The 27,035-nt window shown below is 36.6% G+C and overlaps 1 protein-coding gene across 3 annotated transcripts in view; it reads right to left on the bottom strand.

The window, feature by feature from the left end:
• LOC121868614 (nucleoporin nup211-like) overlaps window positions 1–27,035 on the bottom strand; it is a 61,456-nt gene that overhangs the window by 30,073 nt on the left and 4,348 nt on the right. The window contains exons 2-3 of one of the 3 annotated variants that reach the window (XM_042369427.1): window positions 19,705–19,813; window positions 1,347–6,945 (exon numbers count right to left, since the gene is read on the bottom strand). In XM_042369427.1, coding sequence (XP_042225361.1) covers window positions 1,347–6,870 — 5,524 coding nt within the window. In that variant the 5' untranslated portion in view covers window positions 6,871–6,945; window positions 19,705–19,813. The remainder of the gene's footprint in view (window positions 1–1,346; window positions 6,946–19,704; window positions 19,814–27,035) is intronic. The other 2 variants (XM_042369429.1, XM_042369426.1) reach the window with 2 other exon arrangements.

Below are 27,035 nucleotides of genomic sequence, written 5' to 3'. Positions count from 1 at the left end.
CGTGGTCAACCCGACTCTCACACCCTCTCTCACTACATCCTCACTTGCCCTATGACCTCCTCCTACAGGTCCTCAGCCATTGCCAACACCTCTTCCCTCCCTGACCAGATATCCCTCCTCCTAGTGACAGGCCTGGCACTTGACATTATTAGGGACCTGCCACACTTTGCCTTAAACAGATAAATTGTTCCGGGAATTTTGCCCCACACACTCATCATTCTGTCACTTTATTAACTTGCTGACAAATCTCATGACCCTTCAGGCTTTTATGCCTTTAATGCACTAGTCATAAAGGCAAGCATGAACTACACATGCTTCCCAGATGGGCGCTGTAAACGCTTCACCTTGCACAGAATGTAACGGGGTACCCAATAAACTAGTCCCCTCGGGGGCAATCTAAGAAAAAAAAAATATTTTGAAATGTTTAGATTCCTGGTTAACATTTATAAAACAAGTGAAAGTACAATAAAAAAAAATATTTCAGTATTAAACTAATAGAGGTTGCATTTCTACCAACAGGCTGTATCCTGGACTAAGCCAGCACAGTCCATAAGTTCAGACGACGCAACACATGCCCTGTACACACACACTGTATTCTGACTTAAATAATAAAATCTTTTATACTTACTGGTAGGTTATTTTTGTGCACATATATCGCATCATTTATGTTAACACTTATTACAATATTGTATATCTTTTGGTAGTTATTCAGTTATTTTTTTGTGTGTGAAAAATTACCAAAAAAATGCCCCCAGGACTGCATTCCCCCACCTAGAACATTAAGTCTATGAGAAAATATATACGGATTACGTTGTTTCACCAAATATGTTTTCTAAGAACACATCCTCAATGTAAATATAGTTTCTTCAACTCTTCATCGTCATTTCTTTTCTTTATACAGTACAGGTAGTATGTACATATTGCAATAATCCTAAATCTTTCAACATGCTGTTGTAGCTGTTAAAACCAAGATAACTTCTGAGATGACCAACCTAACATGCAAAATTCATGACAGACATTCTATAAGATAACAAATATTGAAATATGAGAACCTGAAAGAGATGAGTTTGATGGAATAAGGCATAAAATATTACAGAATATTCTCAGAAATATTTTATAAGAATACCTCCTTGAATGGCAATCCAATTATTACCTAACTTCAGAATGTAGACTTAAACTACAGATTATCATTACTGTACTGCACTGTTAAAATAAGATGTAATTTATTACTCATTTCCAATTTTAACTAATGATTTGTACAGATACTGAAAAATTAAACTAACATGTACAGTACAGCTGTATCACTATGAGCAGTACCAGACTGAATGCTCGAACTGTCAACTTACTTGCAGCAGTAGGGCTGGATATGTTGTCAAATCTCCGAAGCTGAGGTGGAGGTGTCTGTCTTTCTGGATATGGTCTGGGCCTCTCCATAGTATTTCTCGCTGTCAATCTTGATTCCTGCATTGGTGTTGGTCTGGATATGAGTCTACTAGGGACGTCACTAATATTCTGTTTTGCAGGTAATCTCGTTTGTTTCCCTATATCTACCATAGCAATCTGTTGAATGGGACTGGGCCTACTAACAGGCTTAATTGTTACACTGTCAGATGCCAGCTTTATTTTCAAAGGGGGTACAGACCTATCTGACTCTTTCTCTGCAGGAGTGGGTCCCAGAGGCGTTTCGTTAAACGTTTCTTTTGCCTTCCTCAACACTTCCTGGAGTTCAGCCAAATTCATGTTATCATCTTCCTTGTGTGGAGTAACATCACTACCCGTAACTTTCAATTGTTTCTGCTTTTGGAGTTTCAACTGTATTCTTATAGCTTTATTTTTTTGTCGAACTGATAATGGAAGAGTTGGCTTTCCTTTCTTTTTAGTTAGACTCACATCCACATCCGAGGCAATAGGTTCTACACTAACAGGCCGTTCCTGGAATTCTTCAGCAGCAGCTAATTCATAAGGATCCTCACTAGGGTCTTGGCTTTCCAATCGTGCCCTTTTAGAATCTGGTGGTTGCATAGATCTAATAGATGTATTGCTAACTGTGCTTGCTCCACTTAACTTTCTTTTCCTGCTCTCAGAATTCAACTCAAGAGAAGATTTACTCGTTTTGATGCCTTTAACACTCCTAGAACTACTGGCTTGAGATGTGTCACTGGCAGCATCATCTTGATGACTTCTTCTTGAGTGGGGCTCTAAACTAGTCAGCAGATTAAGGACTCCTTCATCCATGTACAAAGTATCTAGCTCAGTTCCTCTTCTCTTTTTCTTCGTTGTCAAAAGTGCTTCCATGGCTTCAAAATCAGGAGAGAATGCCAGCATTGGCTCAGTGGCCCTCTTAGGACGCAGCTTGTGAGCACCAGGGTCATTATTTGGGGAAGTCTCAGGTGCAATGCTTGAGTCTTCACCCATACTTTTGAGCATATTTTGGACACCTTCATCTTGGAAAAGCTGTTTCAATATCCGTGGTACTTTTTCTTTTGACTTTGCAACTGAGGTAACTGGAACTTCTGTTAAAGGTGTTGATGTGGAACAGGGTCCTGCCACAGCTCTCCCTTCTTGCAAGACATTTTGTACTGGTGGTTTCCTGGTCCCCCTTTCTTCAATAACTTCTGGAGAACTACTTTTGTCCAGGGCTGGACTAGCTTCTGGGGCTTTGATAACTTCCTGGCTGTTAGTCTTTTCTTTATTCTTAGTTTCTCCCTTTTCAATTATTAGTGGAGTCTTCATGCAAAGTCCACTTTCTTTTGTTTTTTGCACAATTGCTGGACTCCCCTTTACTGAAATATTTGCTTGACTTTCTTGTTCACTAGTTTCTGCTGGAACTAGGTTACCTTGCCTCTTTCCTTTCCCCTTGTGTGCTTGGCTAATTACCTGAACCTCATCACTTTCTTTGTGTGTTGTGTTAACTCTCTCTTCCAGATCAACAACCTCAATCTCTGCCTTTTTTGGTATTCCAAGACCTTTTTCTAAGTTGGGTGTTTCTTTTACTATCACATCTTCCATGTTATCCTTCTGCACAATCTTTACATCTTGTTCTAGATCACAAATATTCTTCACACCCTGTACTTGCTTGATCTGGTTTATTTCATTATCATTTGGACAGTTTATAGTTGAACTAAATTCAACTTTCTTCTCAATTTCTTGAACATGAACACCTCTCTCTACTAAGTCTGTCTGTATTACACTTTCTGCTTGAACTGGAGCATTTTTTACTTTAGGACTACTTTTTTGACTTGGACTATCTTTGTGACCTCCTGGGTTTTCTTTCTGAGCAAGACTATTAACCTGGTCTGAGTCACCACCCCCAGTTAGTTTATTACTATCAATTAAACTCTCTCTCTCTGGTGCATTAACTTTCTGAGCCAGAGTACGTCTCTGTACAGGTCTGTCCTTCTGAACATGGGTTTTGCTCTGATCAAGTCTATCTTTTTGTGAAAATATCCGAGGTGAGTTGTCTGTTTGGGATGGGGTGACTTTCAGTACTGGGAGACCTTTCTGAGCCAAACTATTTTTCTGAATATGATGGTCTTTCTGCAATGGTGTGATTTTATGATCTCTATTTTCCTTCTTATTAGTATTTCCTTTAAGTAAAATACCTCTCTGTTGTGAAGAATTCTTCTGTATTCTATCATCATTCTGTAACTCATTATTGTTCTGCGCAACAATTAGTTTTTGCACTGGGCAGTCTTCCAATTGTAGACTACCTGTTGGTGTTTGGTTTACTTCAATTATTTTTTGCACTTGGCTCTCTTTTACAGGGAAAATACCCTTGTCTGTCAGGCCAGTGCTGCTTTTTTGTATTGGATCATTGTTATTAGTAGAACTGTCATTTGGCAACAAACTATCCTTCTGTAAGCACTTGTCTTCACCCTGCTGCATAGACTTATCTTTCTCTAAGGAACTAATTTTTGGTAATGTACTACTTTCCTCAATTGGAATATTTCCCTCTGTAGCAACAACTTTTGGCAGTGTAATATTTTTCTGTACAATACTGTCTAGCCTAGTAGAACTAGCTTTTGTCAAAGTATTACTAACCTGTAGAGGAGTATCCTTCTCTGTAGACTTGGTTTTCACCAAAGTACTACTTGCCCGAAGAAGAGTAATTTTCTCTGTAGATTTACCTTCTGGCAAAATACTACTCTCTTCAGCAGAAGTATCTTTTTCTGAAGAGTCAGCCTCTGTTAATATACTATGAGCTAGCACAGATATATCCTTCTCAGCAGAATTATCTTCAAGCAAAGGAATAATCTCTTGCACAGATATATCTTCCTCTAAGGAATTAGCTTTTGGCAAAGTAGTGCTCTTTTGTATTACAACATCTTCCTCCACAAAACTATCACTTTCTAAATTGTCTCCCTTCTGAGAACTCGTCTTCTCTAACATGTTAAGTGTTGAGGATGCATTGCTCTTCACCAAACTTCCCTCCTTCACAACAGCACTATCCTTGGCCAAAGTACTGTCCTTCTGTACAGAGGAATCTGCAGCAGTAACTTTTGGCAATGAATTTATTTTTTGTCCCGGGATCTGTTTATCCGCAGAAATGACCTTTGGTATGAGTCTTGCCTTCTGTCCAGACATAATTTTTTGTATAGTATCACTTTTTTGTGCCGGTGCACTTTCAGCATCCTTATTAACTCCTGTTGCTGGGCTTATTTTCTCCATTACAGACTTAGCCAAATCCTGACTGGTTTCCTTACGTTTGGCTTGCACTGGTTTGACTTTTGGACTTTGTTTTGAAATTTTTTGTTCCTTATTAGAAGTAAGGCTCGTTGAAATGGCAGTGGGATTTTCGAGTTCAGATAATGCGGGCACTTCTTGATGTGAAGGTTTTTGAACACATTTAACCACCTTTGTACTCTGAGTTTTATCAGGGGATACTGGTGTTTGATTACACAGTGAGGCACTTGACTTTGCATTTTCTTCTTTGTTTTCTTGTATAGACTCCTTGTCTTTCTTACCTGCATTATCTTTCTTAACTGTGGCAGCTTTTCTTTTTTTAGTGCTCTGAACAGGAACTATTTGCAGGAGATCTTTTTGATCTTTTTCAACTTGGGATTTAATTTCTTCATGTGATTTTGGTCTTTTTGGTGAAGGAGATAAATCTTTTATATTTGAGCATTCCGTATCCTCTGGTAAGACTGTTGCTGCTTTTTGTGACTTCTTAGCTGGAGAAGTTCTCTTCCCTCTTAAAACTGGTCTGCTGACAGGAATCACAGTCTGTGGCTCACCATTCATTGTATTATGAACATCAACAACCACAGTTGCTAGCTTCTTACTTGACTTTCCAGCTGCAGTGGTACTGCCGTCTTTATTCACTCCTAATCCTCTCTTGGGTGGTCTACCTCTTGGTCGTTTTACTGGAGATTCAACTTCAACAGTATTGGCAGGGGAATCTTCTTTACTAACTTTACTTCTGTTGGGTGTAGCCCGCTCATTGACAGATGAGGCTTTTGCAGAGGGGCCCTTCTCTGCTGAACCATTTTGTAATACTTCGCTGTGACCATTCATTACGTTCCTGGGTTCTGATTCTGATCTTCCACCAGCTTTCATAGTGACTTTTTTGTTAACTCCTTTCTGAGCACCTACTTTTTTACTCTTTGTTGTGTTGTCAGCAGATCTTGATCTTACAGATGGCAGGGAAAGTAATTTTGCAGCTGCCTTGACAAGAGGACAGGATATTTTAGTTTCAGTACTTTTACTTTCACAAGATTTTGCTTCAGGAGTTTTAGGTTCAGTCTTCATCTCTTCAGCTACATCTGGAGTAAGTGCTGCTAGAGATAAAGAGGCAACTGAAGTAGTAATTGGGGAAGAAACTGGGGAACTCTTATCTTCTAATTTCACTGTAACTTCTCCCTCCACCCCATTTTCTACTTTGCGAACCTCACGCAAACCCTTTGTTAATGACTTGGGGGCAAAAAACTTCTTCTTCAAGGCAACTGGGTCTGAGTTTAATGGTGTAGTTGGTGTGTTTGGTATACTGAGTGAAGTATCTATTATTGAGCTATTTGCAGATGCAGTGTTCTTTACTTCATTTCCACTCTGGGGTTGCATTCCTTTATTTTCAATTGGACTTAGTCTTTTCGGAGTGCTATTTTTGGGGCTCGTTCCTTCAGGAGTGTTGACAGACCTACGAGTTCTCCCTGATTTTCTCTTTTGGGTGGTAACTGTAGTTTCAGCTAAATTTGTTTTACCATTGGTAAGTGGTTCATCTATACTTTCTGTGCCCTGCAAGAACTGCTGCTTCATACTCTCTAAGACATTGTTTGTTCCAACCACACTCAATGGTGTACTGGCCATATCCACTTTCATTGTGCTTTCACTTTTGCTATTATTATTATTGTTATTCACAACGTTTGCATCATTCTCACTATTCTCCCCTCCCTTAGACTTTGACTTGGCTCTGCGTGTTCTTTTCTTGTTCTGAGTTCCTTGCTTTGCTTCTTCAGCTTGCTTCCGAGCACGATACTCAATCCACCGGATCTTACGGCCGTCCACCTTGGTCACTTTCCGTACTTTAATGGCTACTTCCAGCTCTTGAAGCTGACTGAGTGCGATCTTTTTCTCTTCGTCAAGAGTTATCCTGGCACCTTCACCCCCCGCAGGTGACTCAGAGGGTGTGGTGACAGCCAGCTTGGTGCCTGTGGGTGTAGATATGGGTGAATGTAGGGAGGCTCCCACTGAGGCAGGGATGTTGGGGGTACTGGCAGTGGCATTGTTGGTGGCAGTGCGCAGTGCAGAATCATGCAACAGAGTGGAATTGGTGCCAGCGGAGGCTCCTCTACGAGGCTGAACAACAGGAGGCATATTGAGCTCCTCCTTGGTAGGGGATCCAGCACCCTCCAAGGCAGCAGCAGCAGCCATCATGCAGTAAGCCACACACTACACAACAACATACACGCAGCCTTAGTCCTACTACAGTCCAAACGCCTACACCACAACCTGCAAACATAAACACACCAAATTAACAAAACTAAGGAGAAAAACTAAAATAAATGTAGCCTAAAAAACTCAAAAGAAAAGAAATCAAATATAAGCTACAACAAAACCAATACTATGGGAAGAACAAAAAACAAAAAGCACATCCAAGCATTAACTATGAAAGCTATTTATCTTACCTTTGATGGTAACCCTAAGTACTTAAAGTAATCGATCACAATTCAGTTATTTCTTATAAATAATTGCTGGAGACTAATGCAACCTTGATAACCAGGACATAGCAGTGACCTCTTGGTTTACTGCATACAACTGCCATCACTAGATCAAGAGGAACTCCAGGCATATCCAGGTGACATCACAATTGGTGACAAATTTTTATTTAACCATTTCTAGAGTGTAATGAGTGATCTCACCCATAATGCTTGACATTATCATAAAAAAGCTAGATTAATTTTACTAAAGTAAGACAATCTAGGTTACAATTTGCATTTCCCAAAAACCCTTATGTAACTCATAATCCCCAATCTTTAAACCCTACAAATTTAAATATTTTTATTTCTTTTTTTTTTCAGTACATCAGGGGAAGGACATAAATGCACTTAGTGTACTGATTTCAATACTTGCCAATTCTTGTAATCATGATTCCAGCAGGTGCCACATAGTTATATATCAAAGAAGACTTTCACACACAAAAATGTCGAGAACTACTGTATGTAGCATAAGCGCAAAAGGAATCCAATGTAAAATGACTATTTGTCTCTGCCTTGTTATAAGACCGCCAAAATGAAAGTCTCCGCAAAACTGTTCTCATTTGTTCCATCTATGTCATGTGAGACTTTTGGTGATTTTTTTTTTCAAGATTAACACATTTTCATTACAGAAGTGAAATATGAAACTGTGTTCACATTCTACTTCATTACCTTAATATATCTGAATATTTTAAAGCTCCTCACTATCAGCATTTTAATTATTATTATTAGTGGTGAGACTATATATTTTAGTAGAACCATTAGCATCTACTGTATATGCTATTAAAATCTCAGTTAGATAACTAATAATCTGTAAATTCACTTTGTGAATAAAGGGTCATTTGAAAAGGAACTGTTATTTATGCTAGTACAGTACAAGTACTGTACTGCATTTCAGCAGATTACCTGACTGATAAATCATCAACCAGAATTTAAAGATTTTTTTTATTTTGGTGACATGCTGTGGGTACCGCAGTATTCCAAGACATACTTGATGCATTATCTTTACACAAACATCATGATGTTCTCATGCCTCTTATTTTCTGACACCATTTACATGTCAAGCCAAGGAATCATTGTGTCTCATTATGAATGCTTTTTTTTTCCTTATCCAAATTCCAAAGGAAAAAGACCATGAATCATTATTTTATGAACAAAATTAAAATACAGTAACCTAAAATAGGAATGGTGTGTAAACAGCTACATAAGGATAATCAAAACTAGTATAATACTCGTAAAAACAAAGAAAAATAATACTGCACTGTAAAGCTGCAAAAGGATATGGTACTATAAATAAACCAAGAGAGGCTACAGTACATTAACCCTTAAGCCCCAGGTTAGGGTGCTATTGTAATTAACAACCCCCCCCCCCCCAAATCGAGAAAAAATCAACTAAAAAAAAAAAAGGAGGCAATAGGTGGACGTTCTGGAACGTCACCTGGGGCCTAAGGGTTAAGCACATCCTAATATTATCGTACTTTTATAGATGATCACAAATACTGTACTAACTCAGTTTAAATAAAAGCTCCATGCGTTATATAAATTATGAGTAACAAACGGTTATCCACTTACATTACAAAGAGTACAATCTATGAAGCTAAAATAAGCTGCTGCATGCAACCAGGAGGAGCTGGCTGAGAAACATACCAACAAATGTCATAACATGTATAAATTGCATTTATGTAGTACAAAGCTTTTATTTATAAGAAAAATGCACCAAGCCAATGCAGTTAACAGCAGTAAATTCAGATTTGAGCTGCAAGCATTATCAAAGGCACTCTGCACATTCAATCTTTCAGTAACATAACATACACAAAGGAATCTGGATAATTAGGGCTATCTATTTGTTATAAAAAATCACATTCCTGTTTTTATCTTAAATAATCCTACAAAATACACATACTACCACCCTGGTGTATGATACAGTATATACATTCTAAATTTCCTTATCACGTTTCAAGAAAAATATCAAAATGTAAAGTGTAAAAAATCTAGGTATAACAGCGGTGTGTTAAGTGACATAAAAAGTAGTTTTACAATTTAGACAACAGAGTAGTCTGCATCAAGAAGGCTAAGACTGAAGAAGGGTCTTCCTGCCAGTGGAATAAAAGAACCTAGTACTGTAATCATAAAGGAGCCTAGTACAGTACTGTAATCGTAAGAGCCTAGTACAGTACTGTAATCATAAGAGCCTAGTACAGTACTGTAATCGTAAGAGCCTAGTACAGTACTGTAATCATAAGAACCTAGTACAGTACTGTAATTATAAGAGCCTAGTACAGTACTGTAATCATAAGAGCCTAGTACAGTCCTGTAATCATAAGAGCCTAGTACAGTACTGTAATCATAAGAGCCTAGTACAGTACTGTAATCATAAGAGCCAAGTACTGTAATCATAAGAGCCTAGTACTGTAATCATAAGAGCCTAGTATTGTAATCATAAGAGCCTAGTATTGTAATCATAAGAGCCTAGTACTGTAATCATAAGAGCCTAGTACAGTACTGTAATCATAAGAGCCTAGTATTGTAATCATCTTTAAGCAATAAATTACCCAAATCAAAGTAAATTACTATATTTTATATCATGTGATGAATACCTAATCTTTGTCAATTTTCTCTAACCAAGGCTACTTCCCCTATCCCCAACCCCTTTCTGCACAGGTAACCTCTATATCTGATCTACTAAGTTTCATCCACTTTTTTGCACTGTCACTACACAAATAAATTCATCATTAACTTCTAGGAATTTGTGACAGGCACTAAGGACACTCAAAGTAGAGGGAGTTTCGATGAAATGTCGGTTCTGTTCACACACTTTTATTTCTTGGTGCAAGCATAAGACAATTGCTTCATTTAAAGGACAACCAAACCAGCATGCAGGATTCGTCAGCAAATGTCTGAAGTAACAGCTGTTGAGTCTTCAAGGTGTGCTGGTGACCACATGCTGAAATGCTCAGGAAGATTTTACATGAGCTACCCAATTACATTATAAGAAAAATAACAAACTGAAGACAAGACATATCAGATGGTAATTTCTTATAACAAGATTTTTTGTTATGGCTAATTATTTTACAAGTCTTAAAACCTTCAGTTTATAAATTAAAACATTCACAACAAATAAGATCAACCATTGTGCACCAAAAAGCAATATTTGAGATACCAAAGTGCTCAACCGTAACATGATAAATAATAATACAGATATATACAGTGCAGCAGACTCCTGATTATTTGCCAGATTATTTTCCTGGATAATAAATGGAATAACTGATCAATAAAACTTGTGAGAAAAATATATGTTCTAAGCTGGCTGTTTAAGAAGGAATTATTCCTCACTAAGACTCTTATATTAATATAAACAGTACAGTACGGTACTATACTAAAAGACTTAGAATTATGATTTGAAAAATTTAGAGTCATACAGAGAGTGAACAATGGTGGTGGTGGTTAACACAGCAGATGGTGGTGGTAGGCAGGTGGGCTGATAACATAATTTCTAAGCCAAAGTTTTTTTTTTTAAACTCCATAATCACTAGAAGGCTGCATGGGACACATGGTTGCCATTGTAATACACAGAGAAATAGTGTACAAAGACTGCCAGGAAGTTATAATACCTGTACATGGTGTACTGAACACAAGATACACAATGTCCCAATGAAGCAAGAGATGCACTGTGACTCATGTTGCTTCTGTAGCATCCTAAATAACAATGAAGCACGCACACTCTTCCCACAGTGCCACATTTGAATGGACAGGAAAACCTGGGATGGGGTGGTAGGGGAGCAATTAGTAATTGAACTAAGTAAAATAGCCAGAGAACCACAGATAATAAGGATAACATTTGCAAATATCAAAACAATGGTCCTAACTTTTTTTTTTGCCTTGGATAGTTATTCCACAAATAAAAAGGCTAATAATTGGGAGTCATGCACACAGAATAATAAAGGTCTACTTTGAAAAGATTAAATAAAAGCATTAAGTCATCACCATCCATATTTCACTCATCTTCAATCTTGTTTTATTTATCAAGTGACCCTTGAGCTTGACCTTTAGTGCAGCAACAGTGTTACTACTATGCCCTCATTACTGATCCAAGAAAACATGCTACAGTACTAATTATTGTTTGATAATAACTTTCATCAAATGTAAGATATAACTGGTCAAAATTCATGCCATAAGCTTGTGGCCATTAAGAAGCTCTCAAAGACGGACAAAGCACAGTACAGTACAGAATACAAAAAGGTCTAAATACTTTGAGTATTCTTAACACATGCATGCTCATATGTGTACATACAAAACATCCAAACCTATGTACACAAACACCCATGCATTTTACATTCTCTCCCTCTCCCTCACACACATTTTCTCTAAGTATTTCTAAGAATTACAAGCATAACAATGAGGATATGTAGTGAATAGTGTAATTTAACATTTACCGGTATATAACTTAATTCATGCTTAGGGTTGCAGTTATGATTGCATTTTTTTTAATTACAGCCCATTATAAAGAGCATTCAAATATTCAACAAACAAAATGTGAAACAACAACAGGGTCAAGGTACATATCTGCAGAGTTAACTTTATGAAGCGTACACTTACTGGAAAAGAATCGAATACCGGTATGTATTTCCTGTTGAGATAATTACGAGGCCAAATCATAAATCGCAACTTTTCGTTCATAAAACTACAAAATAAAGTGACAAATAAAAGTTACCCACCAAATATTTTTCTGAAGTAAAACTCATAAACCCAATACTGTAACTGCAGCATCTGGGAATTCGATGTTTAGTCCATTTACCACAAGAAGCATGACATATTAAAGTTTTTTCTCATGAAGTTGAAGATATAAAATTAAGACATTTATAAAATTTTTTTACTCATCTCAGGTGGCTAGCTACAGTCTATGAAGTGAGACAGTAATTAGCAACTGTTGAGTGCTGGTTGTTGTTGATGCAAGAGGTGGTTGTGGTGTTGCAAAGTGTGTGGTTGGGTTAGGTTAGGTGTGAGTGAGGGGCCACTGAGGAGAGGAGGGGGAAGGAGGGTGATAGGGCATAAATCGATCAAAGATGATGATAGCAAGTTAATTTGAGGCTCCACCAGCCATATGTCTAAATCTAGAGTGTCTACCAATCATTGACTTTCCATTCTTAGTATGACTTTTGGTACACAGCTTTTATTTGTGGGGTGCCAAATGCCAATCAACTTGACACAACAATAGCATGATTTCGGTAAATCAGCCAAAGACAATGATAGCAGTTAAATGGTTAATTATAAATCACAACTCAGTCCACTGTGCTGCATAGCAGTTCCTAACCTGGCAAAACCATGACTGAATCACTGCTTCAAACCCTAACCAATTGGTTAATTCAAGTGCAACAAGGTTTTAGAGACAGTGGAAGGAATACCAGTAAGGGGTCCAAGTATTTAACCCATTCAGACATAAATGGGACTTCTAACACTTTCTTTCTATTCTTGTAAATTTTGGACCTTACTAAGGGATGAGGCAGGGAAACCAAGATGCTAGTTTGTTCCACTCGGCTATAAACTGGGACTCAGGGATTCCATGCAAAAATCCTTCCTTTATATATTTCACATCACCAACACGTGTCCTTCAAGATCCGAAGCCAGCTAAGAATGGAATGGCAGCAGTACCAACAGCATCAAAAAAATCATACATCTTCAGAAACAGAGGACAAACAAAAAGTACTCCAAAGTGCCACAGTCTGGCTTCCTTGTCCTGATTCAAATATCTATAATGAAGATATTATCAAAAGATGAATCCCCCTCCAGAAAAGATAATATAATAAAAACCTTAAAATGGTTACAGAGGAAGTAAAACCTCGAACGAGTTCAAGCAGCGCATTAAGTTGAAGGGTCAAATCAACTAAAATATATAACCTCTAAAGTAGAGACAAATATATTTGTGTGATCTTGTGGTAAGAACTAGACAAAGCCACATTATGTAATGTTTGTGTCTTTCAGGCAAAAATAATGATGCAATAAGTCTAAATTTCAAGGCTTCATTCTTCGATTAGAATTAACACCGATAGTATACTTTTACCAAACCCAATTCGAGATTGAGGGAAGGAAATAAAACTAAATTCCCATTAAAAGAATAAATTTGCATTTTGTACAGTTAACTGGAGGTAAATCATTCCTTCACTAGTACATAAGCTGTTTGCCTTTAGGTCACAATCATGGTGGGGAAATGTAAACCAATTACCATTATATTTAAAAAAAAAAAAAAAAAAAAAAAAAAAGTCTGTTGCAGACCATAGCTATAGGATTCAGTAGGGCATAAACAGTACTGTACCAATGTACAATTAACATTAATCTTACTCCACAACAAACTGCTCAAGAAACAAGACATCAACATCCAACTAACTGATAAAGAATTAAGCAGTTTACAGGCTGATGCTCTACAGTATTTCCTGATTTATTAAAAATATAAAAATAATTTTCAGGAACAGTAGTGTGTGAATGTTTTAACTAGTACTGTACAGTACAGTATAAGGTAATGAATGTTGGTGGCCCACAAGGAACACTTGTTGGTGGTATACACAGCATGAATTCTAAACTACTTCCGGTAGTCTATTAAAAAAAGAAATCTGTGTTAATGTAAGCCATTTAATGAAAATTCTTAAAATGATCTCAGTAATTTTCAAGAAATCTCTGCCACTTAGAAGTCCTTTCAAACACTTACATGAGACTCCATGTAAATAAATAAGAACACCCATATTGTTATTATTATAATGAAATACTGTAAAGTGGCATGCAGCTCAAGAACCAACTTTAAGCAATACATCAGAGATCTTTATATAAATACAGTAAGTCTAGATAATTTCTAGAATTCATATTATGTCAATGATTTGTAGATGCTTCTTCTATGACTCTCTACAGGTACAGTTTATTATTCCAGGTAAGAACACTTATCTTTATAGTATCAAAACTAGAAATGATTTAAGCCAACTTTGAGTTACAAGAATACCCATCCTGTCTCCAAAAATAAAAAAAGTTTGACATTTTTTTTGGGGGGAGGGGGGGATTATAAATTCATTGTTCATATATCTGATGTAATAAACAGAGAATGAAATTGAAAAAGTTTTGGAAGATGTCTGAGAAGAATAAGAAAGCAACCCCTTGGCAGGTGAAATAAGCTATTATGAATGTCATTCCCTAACATGTTTAATTTAATAGTTGTCTGTAACACATAAGCCATCTGAGGATATAAAACAGATTCCCAACACTTCGGTTTATCAAGAACAATCCACTCAAACTGAAGGCAAAAAAGGTCCACTAAAGGATGACCCCCTAAGAGCATTACTCATTACAAAGGTTTGCCGATTCATGAATCAACTACAAACGGTCAGAGATATTCTGGATAAAAATAATCTACAATACTCTACATTAAAAAATTCCTTGAAATGTTGCACAGCAACTAGAAAATACTAAATGTTAACTGCTCAAAACAGAAACTAACTTCCATAATACCTACGGTATTGTATTACAGACTACTGTAAGTCTATTGTCTATATACTGTACTGTACAGGTATATGGAAGGAAATCAATTCATTGTAAATTCCAACCCACACGAAAAACCCAGATGCTCTTTTTGATTTGTGTGTAAAAATTTCACGTCTTTACCCAAACGCCTGTTCAGAAAACCCTCTCACGAGATTAGAGATACCAGTCTTGGGCCGCTGCATCCATTCAAATTTAAAATTTCAGAGATGACCGAGTTAAAGAAAAAATTAAATTAATATGCTGTAATGTAATTCATCTTTTCTCTCCACATAAAATATATGGTAACCTTCCCTGAGTACCTGGGCCATTACTTAAACTGTGATCTTGCTTTCTGGGTCTGACAAAATGCTCCACTGTTGGACAATGAAAACTCTTAATGAAACTATCCATGATGTGAAGGCCACCTTGACCATTACTGTACACTATCAAATAATCTGCAAAAAATGAAAGATCCTTGAAATCCCATTTTCTAGCTAGGAGCATACAGTATTCAGGCACTTCCTGTTAATGCACAACCATTATGAGAGCTTAGGGCTGTCAATTACCCCTTAACCAAGGGCTGGGGGAGGGAGTGATCTTACCCCTTCACTATGGGGACGCCTCTTTTCATATTTCATTTGGCTAACAACAGACAATTTTATTCAGCACAGAGGGGATCCCATGTCCAAGCGGACAGCAGCTATTACCCTAAAAAGGAGACTAGCTGTAAGAGTTACCACTAGAGGTGAATCTATAAAATCTGCCATGTCTACCCAGCCAAGACACTTATCACACCACCTACAGCGGCCATCCTGCTTCCAGAATAAATCTCCCATATTTGGTCTACAGTAGTCTTGTTTCCTACCATTCAGAGCAGATATATTTCTAAACTCTGTTGAGCTAAGAGACATGACTCAATCTAGTGATGTTTAAGTGGTACATTTCTAGGTGCTATCATTAAGTTAAGAAAGACACCTTTTCAGACACCGATCTTTCACGAAGTTGAGTTGAGATCCATTACTTGATAAAGAATAGAGATTACCTTTAAAACTGGGGTCTATAAGTAATCAAAGATTTTGTCTTCCAAAAATCAAGTTACTACTGCATTAAAGATTCCTTGTACACAAGAAGAATAAGCCATGGAAGGAATACGAAAAATTTGAAACAAGACCATATAAACCCTTCCCTCTAATAAGATCAAATTCATATATTTTCAGATTTGCCCACAGTGTATGCATGGGGGCTAGTATATTCTGTGCAAGAAACATTACAGCACCCAACTGGGAAGCATGCAGAGCTCATGATTGTGTTTATTCACTGAAGACAACTGTGAATCTCCTTATCCCTTGACCTGTGACCTTGATATAAAGACTACCAAAATCTACAAGATTCTTCCTCTACATCTAAAGGTTCTGTGTATGAAGTTCATATTGAAATGCCTTAAGCAGAAGTGAAGGTGTCATGCAGACATGGTTATATCAACATATGGACACAAAGACAGTCGAAAAGATGGATGGACAACTGGACAGCATGATGATTACATCCCCAAAACTTACTAAGTTTGGGAATAAAACATCAAGTCTAGACCAGGCAACTCATGTACAGTACATATTAAAAGGTTGAAAACTCAGGACCTATGACATTGGTAAACAGTAAGAACTTATACAACAATTAGTTGACTTTCCCACATAGACACTATTCTTGAGTATAAGAAGGGTCAGGGAGGCAGTGCCTACCAGTTAAAGCTGAAGGCTAGGAGTTATTGCCAGCCATCACTAACATGTGCTCCTAGACTATCAACTCTCTCAACTAAGAAGCATCAATTTGCAGGTTGAACCTCAGTTCTGGCTCACCTCAGCAGCAACCAGGTGGAGGAGGAGTCTGAATCAACTACGTATAGTACAGTAATTCAGAGTTGGCAATAAAATAGAATTTCAAGTTTAATCCCTCAAATGTAGCCCAAAACCTGACTTTGGTGACTCAGCCACCTGAGCCCTGATGAAAATATCAAGGAGACCCCAAAACTCTAAGTACAGTACTAGTGTAACATACACCTTGGTGAGAAATTCATCCTAAAAAAAAAAAAAAAAATAGAATGAAATGTGTTTATCTAAAGCTTGATGCTCAGAAAAGCTAAGGATGATGTGCCCCTGGGCCCAGGCATCAATGTAATGCTACCGTGATGAAATAGCTTACGGATGCTAACCGCATATCTAGGATAATCCAAGTTCTGCTCCAACTTAATACAGTACTGTAGCAAATGTAAATGGAATCCATAACACTAGGGACACTTCTCACCATATTCTCTGAATAGGAGGAGAAATTCACAAAACATTCTACCAAGAAAACCAAATCATGATGGTGAATCTAATTTACTGTGTCAGAGTCACTAGCATACTGTATAATTCTTATATTAGAAATACAGTGACCCCTCGTTTAACGAACGCCTCGGTTAACGAACTGCCTTCCATAAGGATCTTCAATTCGGTTAACGAATTTCTTACGAACCGACCTCAACATGTTTTCGCTTGCACTGACCGGGCAACCAGCTTTAGTATCAGTCCGCCAATACATTAATCGGTTCTAGGGCTTAAATTCCTTACTATTTTAGTAAATATCAAGAAGTTTATACTATTCAATAATTTTAAAAGTTTAATATTCAATTTTTTAGTCATTTTAACAATTATTGAACATAATTGAAGGTAAAGTGACTAGTTTAATGCGCGGCATCCAGCCTCTTAACACAGCAAACAGGTGTTAGTCTCTCTCTGTTTTCACTGGAGGTAACATCTTGCTTGAGACTCTCTTCAACTAAATGCTTTTTTTCTGTGTTTCCAAGCAAATTATTGGTCATTTTGAAATATATTTTACATATTCACAATATATAATGCAGTGCAGTGTTGATTTAAAGAAAATAATCTTGAATTACACCAAGAGAGCTAAAATTTTATGGGTGAAATGGCACCATGGGGTGACTTCTCTTTCACCCCAATGCCTTCTCTTCTTCCTTCTTCTCCACCCCCATTCTAAATCCCATCATCATCATCATCATCATTATCCAGGAGCCTTCTACATACACACCTCAAAGTAAGTGAACTTTTCTACCATTTTTGTTGAATTTAAGAAATTTTCGGTGAGCTGGAACCAATTACCCAAAAACCCATTGAAACAATGGTTTCGGTTAACGAACGACCTTCTGGAATGGATTGAGTTAGTTAACCGAGGGGTCACTGTATATTGTTCTGAAGAGAGAAGGGAACAGAGACTAATACTACTGTACCTTGCCTGAAAATCATGTGCTCTCATGATGATGATGATGATGATGATGATGAAAATAATAATAATAAAAATAAATAAAATAAATAAAAAATAATGGACTCTGCAAAATTCATCAATGTTGGCAAGTTCTTCCAAGGATGAAATTCTACAAAAAGAATCTGAAGTAATATTTTTTTTATGAAAATTCAAATTACTGTATTATTATTATTATTATTATTAGTATTATTATTATTATTATTATTATTATTATTATTATTATATATATTTTTTAGGGGTTAAAATAAAATTGCAGCAGTAGCAATAATTTCAGTGATCCACCAGACCTCCAGCCTATCTTGAGACATACAGTATATTCTGATTACCATTAAGTATTTCATGTGATAAAACAATTTAAATTATCTTAGCCTTCAGAACCCCAGCCACATTGAACAATCAATCTATCAATGTGCCAGCCCCCATGTCTGTGGGTTGCTGACCAAAGTCCTGCACTCTAAATGTTTTGAAGCTGTTTTTACCAATCCTCCCAGATTTTGCATCTCTGGAAATCATCTTTTAATGCCATTCATCCATTCCAATCTTTGCTCTCTTCCCCTTATCTTTGCCCATAAATTTTCTGTTAGTACTGTATCTCTTCACCCCTCATTTTCCCCTTTTCTATAAACATCAAGCATTTCTCTTCATATTTTTTGCCAATCTTAGTATTTTTTCATTTGTTTTACCGTCAGTTTAACTTATTGTTAGCATTCTATTCTAGCACATTTCAAAGGCCTCTAACCTCCTTCTGGTGTCTGCCGAGTGTCCATGCTTCTGAACCAAACAACAATACTAACTATACATAGCATTTTGGCAGCCTTTTCCTCAAATTGAAATTAATGTCCCCATTCATCACTGTTTTTGCTTACCCTATTCTTGTTTTGATTTCTTTTGCACATCTACCATCACAGCTAATGTTTCTTAAGTACACAAATTCTTCTACTTGTTTAAGTTCCCTGTTGTTTACCATAAATTTTACTTCAGGATTAATTTCTAATTATGAAACTAAACCATTACTGTACTTTCATTTTTAGAGCATTAACTCTTAGCCCATATTCTTCTCCTTTTTCCAATAATCTGTACGGTATCTTCTCTTATAAAGTACATTGAAAAATCTGAGACTCGTGAAAGATATGGTATATCTTAGCCCTAGCATTCAGACCCCAGCCATTCTTGACAAGTACCTCCTACATAATATACACCAAGTACATTACCTTCCCAAAAGAAACATTCGGAAAGATTTTAGCCCTTAAACCCCCAGCCATTCTGGAAGATATGTAAACCTCTGGATTACTTCCAATAACAATACCCCACTCTACTGTAATTTCTGATAAAATATTCAGAAAAACCTTAACGTTTACGGTAGACCAAAAGCTATTCTTGACAAAATATCTTCTCATTACTAATGAAATAGCAGTAAATATCATTTGCAACATATCACAACAATAAATAAAAAAAAATTCCTTTGTTATTTACACACATACAATATTATAAAACAGTGCTATCTTGGCTAACAAGCATCATTCATGTATTGCGATTGAAGCTCTTAACTGTTGATACAGTATTTAAAATTTAATAAAGATGTACAATACAACTTGACAGATAATAAACATAAACAAGTAGTATGAGTAACTGTAAACAAAATAGAAAGAGTGCACAATAAAAGTGACGAGGACAACACTGTATAATTGTAGCTACTTACTGTTTATCCTAGGAAACTCTGGTATTACGAACACCAACAGCCACCCTCAACTCCACCATCTCTCCCTCCCATATACAACACAACCAACACAACCAGTATGACCATCTTTCTGTAAACACATTAAGATATCATATTACATTTCAGGATTCAATATAAATTCTCTTTAATTTTGCTACTGTAAGTACCTGTACTTCCAACATACTTGGTTTGAGGACTGCACAATACAGCATTCAATTAACATACTACAGTTACTAAATATCTTTTTAATAACAATAACAAAAGATAATGTTTTATCAGAATAGCAGGGTTTTTTTTTTTTAACTATATCATACCACCAAGCACAATACTTCACAGATTTGCTCTAAGCCAAGCATCAAACAGCATCACCATTATTGGACTGTCATTAACTTCAACAAATGATTAATGATGTAAAATAAAACTGAATGACTGACCCTAGCTAAGCCCAAAACTAGGCAACTCCTGTTAATGTGCAAGCCATTTTTATGGGGTCTAACACAGTAAATTCAGTCTATAACTGGGAGCTGGGGGCTGATCTCAAATTTACCCATTCCTTCTTGTTACAGCTGTCCCTTAAAAAGATGAAATGCAAGTAAAAGTTGCCATATAGAGGCAGGAGCTCTACAAGACACCCATATCTACCTAGCCATTCCATACACCTCATTGCTTACAGTTACCAGTCAATCTGCCACACTGGATCAAATCTCCAGCTGACCACCAGTGCCACAAACCCAGAGCCAATTACTGTAGCTACAAGCTCAGGTAGAATACAAGACATCAGGATCAATCCTCCATTTCTGAGATGACACCCTTAACTAGACTGCTTTTGATAACAAATGCCAGCTAGAAAGTGGAAGGTGGTGGTACTATCAATACAGTATTCCAGGAATTAGGAAAGAAATGCACCTTACAGACATGTTCCCAACTACACAAGCAATGGTAGAAATTGCAACCCTTAACAATCCTGCACTGTTCAGTCCTTTCTGGAACCTCACAGAAAATATACGCCATTGGTAATTAGGGGCGGGGGGTCCAAATGGTTTCATCAAGTCTGGTTTGGAGATGTTCTGTAATACGTACAGTATTTAGGTTATCAACAGTGTTTGTATGCTCACATACATGTTTTGGCCTTGTACCTCCACTAGAACCATTTGCAGTTCCCAAGATGGAAAAAAAAAAAAAAAAAAAAAACATGATGTGTGTGGAAAACAAAACCAGAGGCCTGAGCATGTGGTAACCCGAAGTGGACTACATTTTGCATAACATGGGACAAGTGCAGATGGTAATTAAGAGGACTGCACCAATACTTGTTCTAATCCATTATATTCTAGCAGTTTAAATTTTCAGGGTTGAGCCTGAATAGCCATGTGGTATCAAACATATGAAGTGACTGAGACTGAACTAAGAAAAAGTTAAAAGTTTCAAAACTTCTTCCCAAAAGTGTGGATGAGCAACTAAAGGTCCAATTAGGGCTGGGTAATGCCATATTTTTTCTTGTCAAGCTCTGGGAGTGACTGTCAGGGACCTGATGATCCAAGCTTAGAAGACCTTTGGAGGTCTTAAATATAATGCCCATTTTCCACTTTCTAAGAGCGAATTGATAAAAGAGATGGAATCCAGCTGTAAAACTACTTACAAATCTGCTTGATGACAACTAGGACATCATAATATCAGGTAATCACAGCTTACACATGCAAGCATGGAAAATGGCAGTAAAATAACGATGTTGATAATTTCAGGGAGGGGGAAGTTGCCGTGAACATGTGTGCTTGACTTGAAGCCATATCGTGACGTCACAGCCGAGTTGATCCCTGACTTTTCTCTTCCCACAATGAGCTCACCTGCTAAGAAATCCCAGGTGCACACTACAGCCTCAGTGATGTCACAACTGATCCCTCCTATTTCTATTGGTCTATTTTCACAATGACCTGACCTGAAAATTTGTGTAATAGGTCCTGATTGTTTTGTAAGCAGAATTGTGCTAAAAATTGAAGTGAAACCATCAACATGACAAAGAAAAAAGAAAAAATTTCCAGGTTCTGCATACACCACTAGATGGAGAAGGGTGAGGGCAAAAGGCATTTAGACAGACATAAGTGATCTGAGTTGATACACAAAATAAATTTGCATGTTTTAAAATTATTAACTTTTCTATTAAAAATAAATAAATAGAGCAAGCAAGCAGATTTCCTCCAAAATTTGTCACGGCATAAAACAAAAACAAAATTACCTTCCATAAGAATCAATTCGATTAACTAACAAAAATTTGGTAACCTTAACGAAATTCTTACGAAAACATGTCAACATGTTTTCGCTTGCTCACCGGCTGGAAGCTTAGTCCGCCAATATAGTAATCGGTTCTAGGGCTTATATTTGCTTCCATTGGAGTAAATATCAAGAAGGTTGTGTTATTCAATATTTTTCCAAGTTTTATATTAAAATTATTAATCGTTTTAACACTTATTTAACATAATTGCAGTACAGGGAACTAGTTTTTGGTGCGCCCATCCGCCACTTCACTCACCCGCCAAGGAGTCAGTTTGTGTCTCTGTTCAGTGGAGGAAACATCTTGCTTGTGGGTCTCTTGAGCACAGAGTATTTTTACATTTTTACAGTACAATTATTGGCCATTCTGAAATTTATTTAACATATTGACAATATATAGTGCAGTGCAGTATTGATTTAAAGAAAATAATCTTGAATTACACCTAGTGAACTTAAAATTTTACTGGTGAAATGATGACATCAAGCATGGGGTGATTTCTCCTCCATCCCCACTTCCTTCTCTTCTCCCTTCTCCTCCACCCCCCACTTCTAATTCCCATCATCATCATCAACTAGGAGCCTTCTACATACACACCTCAAAGTAAGTGTGCTTTACTGCATTTTGTATTTACTTTGTATGCACTTTTCGGTGAGCTGGAACCAATTACCCAATATCCCATTGAAACAGTGGATTCGGTTAACGAACGACCTTCTCGAACGTATTGTGTTCGTTAACCAAGGGACCACTGTTTATACAGATGCTCCCCGACCTACGACTGGGTTAGGGACCCAAATCCAGGTCGTAAGTCGAAATGGTCATAAGTCGAAAATGCTTAAATAATACTTAGAAAATCTAAAATGGGTGTCTCTTTTTCTTCTCAGCACCACAAAACTCTCACTTTTATGCTTGCCAGCCATTTTAAAGTGAATTACAAACGAAAAAATTTTCAGTATACAGCGCAATCACTGATGTTGGGACTCGAAAATACGTAATTTGACAAAATTTTGGTACGACTGAGGCGGTCGTATGTCCTGGTGGTCGTAAGTCGAGTAGGTCGTAAGTCGGGGAGAGAGTGTGTGTGTGTGTGTGTGTATACTATATGTATGTATGTATGTATGTATGTATGTATGTATGTATGTATATGTATGTGTGTATATATGTATGTATACTATATGTATGTATGTATGTATGTATGTATATGTATGTGTGTATATATGTATGTATATGTATGTGTGTATATATGTATGTATATGTATGTGTGTATATATATATATATATATATATATATATATATATATATATATATATATATATATATATATATATATATATATATATATATATATATATATATATATATATATATATATATATATATATATATATATATATATATATATATATATAAAGCAATAGTTACAAATAAGTTATCTTTTCATATTATAGGAAGATGCTGAAGTGTTGGGAGCATCAACATGTGAGTCAACCAATCAGTTGTTTTGAGTTGTGCATAGTTCAGAAAAAAGGCACACATGGAAGCTACACCCATGTCCAACTGTCCCTCCTGTCTCACAGAGGTGCAGCTGGCTTCTGTGCCAATGTTCTTCCCTCTGTTAGGGGAACTTTTAGTCATGAGACAAACAAAACTATGAATGAGTCAAAATTATCCCCCATGATATGTAAATATATATACAACACACTTTTTTCTGCTTTAATGCATTTTCATAGACTGCAAAACAATACAAATCGTCTACAGATCAGTGTATTTTTAATGAAGCTATATGCATTAAACATGTTCCATAGAAAGATCTAAGGTGTGGTAAAGGTAACAATTTGTTTGAAGAACATAATGAGGCACCCCAGGCAAGAGGTAGACAAGCAGCAAAATGCAGTTAAAGTTTAATAATTTTGATATAAGTACAGTATACAGTAACTTTTAAACTAATATAGATATCTTATTCAAACATTTTAATATATTTATTGAGTTAACTTTCCCTTCAGTCATTATTTAAGGGTCATAAACTTTTACTAACAAAATACACTTCAGTACTTCTAGTTTTATTTATTTCAATAATTTTAAGTTTTGACTTCAAATTTTTCAGCCACTTGTCCAGAGCACCTCAAACACACAATGGAATAAACAAAGCTCACCACTTGATAGAACTGATCCAGTGAACATTCTCGCCACTCTGGGTTAAAAATCTCCTGTGGTGGCCATGGAAACCCGTAGATATTTAAAAGTGGACATTGTATAGTTGGTAAAAAAGTGTACAAATACAAAATGTGAACTGGATACACTAAACCATACTTGGTAAAACCACGGTTGGTGAGGGATTACTGTACAGTACACAGAAAAGAGCATTACACCAAAAACTCAATCACCACACCCAGAATCATAAATCAATGTGTGTGAGGTTTGCCACTTCTAAATTGAGTCACTAAATCAAAGGGCAAGCAATGAATGTGAGGTCAGATCCCAGGTCTAATGTCCTGGCCCATCTTAGAGCAAAAATATACATTAAATTATGCTTGATCTCATTCACTTGCTGTGCCCTGCCAATCTCTGCAGCTGTTACACTGTTTTCAAGACATCTCAATATCTCCAACTTAGTTTCTAATGTTAATATCATCTTAAGTTCTTTCATAACAGTTTCTTTACCTCAGGGGAGCAATTATCAAACAAATGTTGTCACACAATAAACTTCAGGTGCATTCTGGTGCAAGGCATGTTTTCCTTTGATATATTAAGTATGAGAAAGATGACAAAACCAATGCACATCCATGTACCTTTGCCCAGTACCTGTATAGGTGAAATTTGGGGAGTAAAAAGTAAACCAATTAGGTGCAGATCCAGTTCTTGCAAAGCCAGTATAAATGAGGGGGGGCTTCAACTGTATATCCAACACTGTAAATCAGTCAAGGGTATACAGTACAATATTGTGTGGCAAAATACTGGTTAATAATAATAATAATAATAATAATAATAATAATAATAATAATAATAATAATAATAATAATAATAATAATAATAATAATAAATAAATAAATAAAAAAAAAACTACCCAATTCCAAATTAATAATATTAAAAATTTTTACAGGCTGTGTGGCACACATCAAACTCAGAACAATAAAGTGTAAGTGCAGGTAGTAGACCAATTATCCTAGAAGCTTGAGACCAGAAAGAAACTGGAATTGAAAAATTACCAAATATTAGTGATAATACCCCTAGAGTTAACATAAAACATGAACTACTGAAAAGTATGGAAAATATATGCCAACGGTTTGAAGCTGCAGTCCCCAGATGACACCAGAATGAAAATACAGTGCATACTGTACAAGTATTTTGTTACTAAAAACATAATTATTCTTGGTTAATTAAAGAAAACATGTTAAATAATTACTGTAATATAAATGCTGTATTAAAAAAAATAAACTACTGGCTTAGATATCTACATAGATATTACAGGGGTTGTTTAGACTACTGGACTCATGGTACAGTATTGTTTATCTCAGAAACTTCTCTTAAGTTTCCTTACAGAGGGAAGGGCTAAAGCACAGAAGCCAAGCATACCTCCTCTCTTCTGCAAGAGGAGACGATGTACACTGGCACAGTCTATATTCCAGATGTATTTCCTCTCACAGGAGGGAGGACTGGACATGGGTGTTACTTCCATGTGTATGGTACCTCCTCTTGCACTACCCAGATCACATACTGGCCAACATAAGGATGTTCCCAGATGCTTGTGTCAGCACCTGATGTTACTAAAAAATAAAAATGGTTGTAACTTTGAGGTTTTCATTTGTACAGGGTATTGCAAAATGCACGATAATTTTTAATTGTATCTTCAGGATATAATCACAATAAACGCCCGAGGGATAGTGGGGAACACATGGGTCCGGTTTGGTCTTGTCTGGCAGAGTTAGTGCACATTGAGCTCAGGTTCATAGTATGATCAGGCGACACTGAATAGTGGTGAAAATGTATACCTGTAGTTATCTCACATTCCCAGTTTCCGTTCAACCGGATTTTACAATGAACCTGTACTCAGGTTAAACTGGCTGGAGTTTGGAGACATGGATAAAACTGTATAGGTACAACAAAGTAAATTATATAAACTAATATTATCATAATTACCGGTATGATTTTTAAGAGGCTTACATAATGAAAGACATTAGTTTTGTGTATCACACAGATTTTTGTATTTTGGAAGTGAATACTGTATAATATACTTGACCCTCTATACAGTTTCAGAATGCATAGTTTCAGCTTTACAACATTTTAGTTTTGCCCCCACCCTTTGAAAACACGGGGGGGTGGGGTGTCTTAAATTTAATAGTCAACCTTGGGGAGCCGTTTCATCCTCTCCACCACCCCTAACCTACAAGCACCCTTGACAGAGGAGTTGCCCAGTATTTCCCCATGCACTGCCTTTGGGTCAGGTGATTTGCACTTGCAGTGCCTATAAGGATACTCTTTGTCAATTGATTACTGTATATCAGAAATGTTATTCTTTCTCAGTTAATTGGCTGTTGGTTTTTAATGTTGAGGAATAATACTTTTGTTAAGTATTTTGTATAATTTTTTCAGATATAAACTACATAATGTGGCAAGAGTGCAAAAACAGTGCAAATTCCTTCTGCTATATCTTTGGGGAATTAACCTTATAAAAGTATCAACAAAGTCTCATATCCCCTGTTTCAAAAAACCATACAATTTGTAGTTTGGATGTGAAGTTGGTGATCAGGATAAGCACTGGGCACTCCATATTTTTTGTGTAAAGTGCCCAATTTCTTTATCTCTACGATTCAATGGCTCTGGACCTGGTTTATCTCTTGGTGTCCCAATGGTCTGGTGGGAGCAGTGCAATCATCAAAGTGACTCTAATTTTTGTTTGACTTATATTAAAGGGTACAATAATAAGAACAGAGGTTTTATTTCATATCCTAATCTCCTCTCTGCCATACAACCTGTACCTAATTCAAGTGATATCCCAGTACACATTCCACTGGCTGCATTACCTGACACTGACTCCAACAGCTGTAATAA

This window comes from Homarus americanus, unplaced genomic scaffold (assembly GCF_018991925.1).
Source record: "Homarus americanus isolate GMGI-L3 unplaced genomic scaffold, GMGI_Hamer_2.0 scaffold59495, whole genome shotgun sequence".
NCBI lineage: Eukaryota > Metazoa > Arthropoda > Malacostraca > Decapoda > Nephropidae > Homarus > Homarus americanus.
This window is presented reverse-complemented; position numbering and strand designations above follow the sequence as displayed.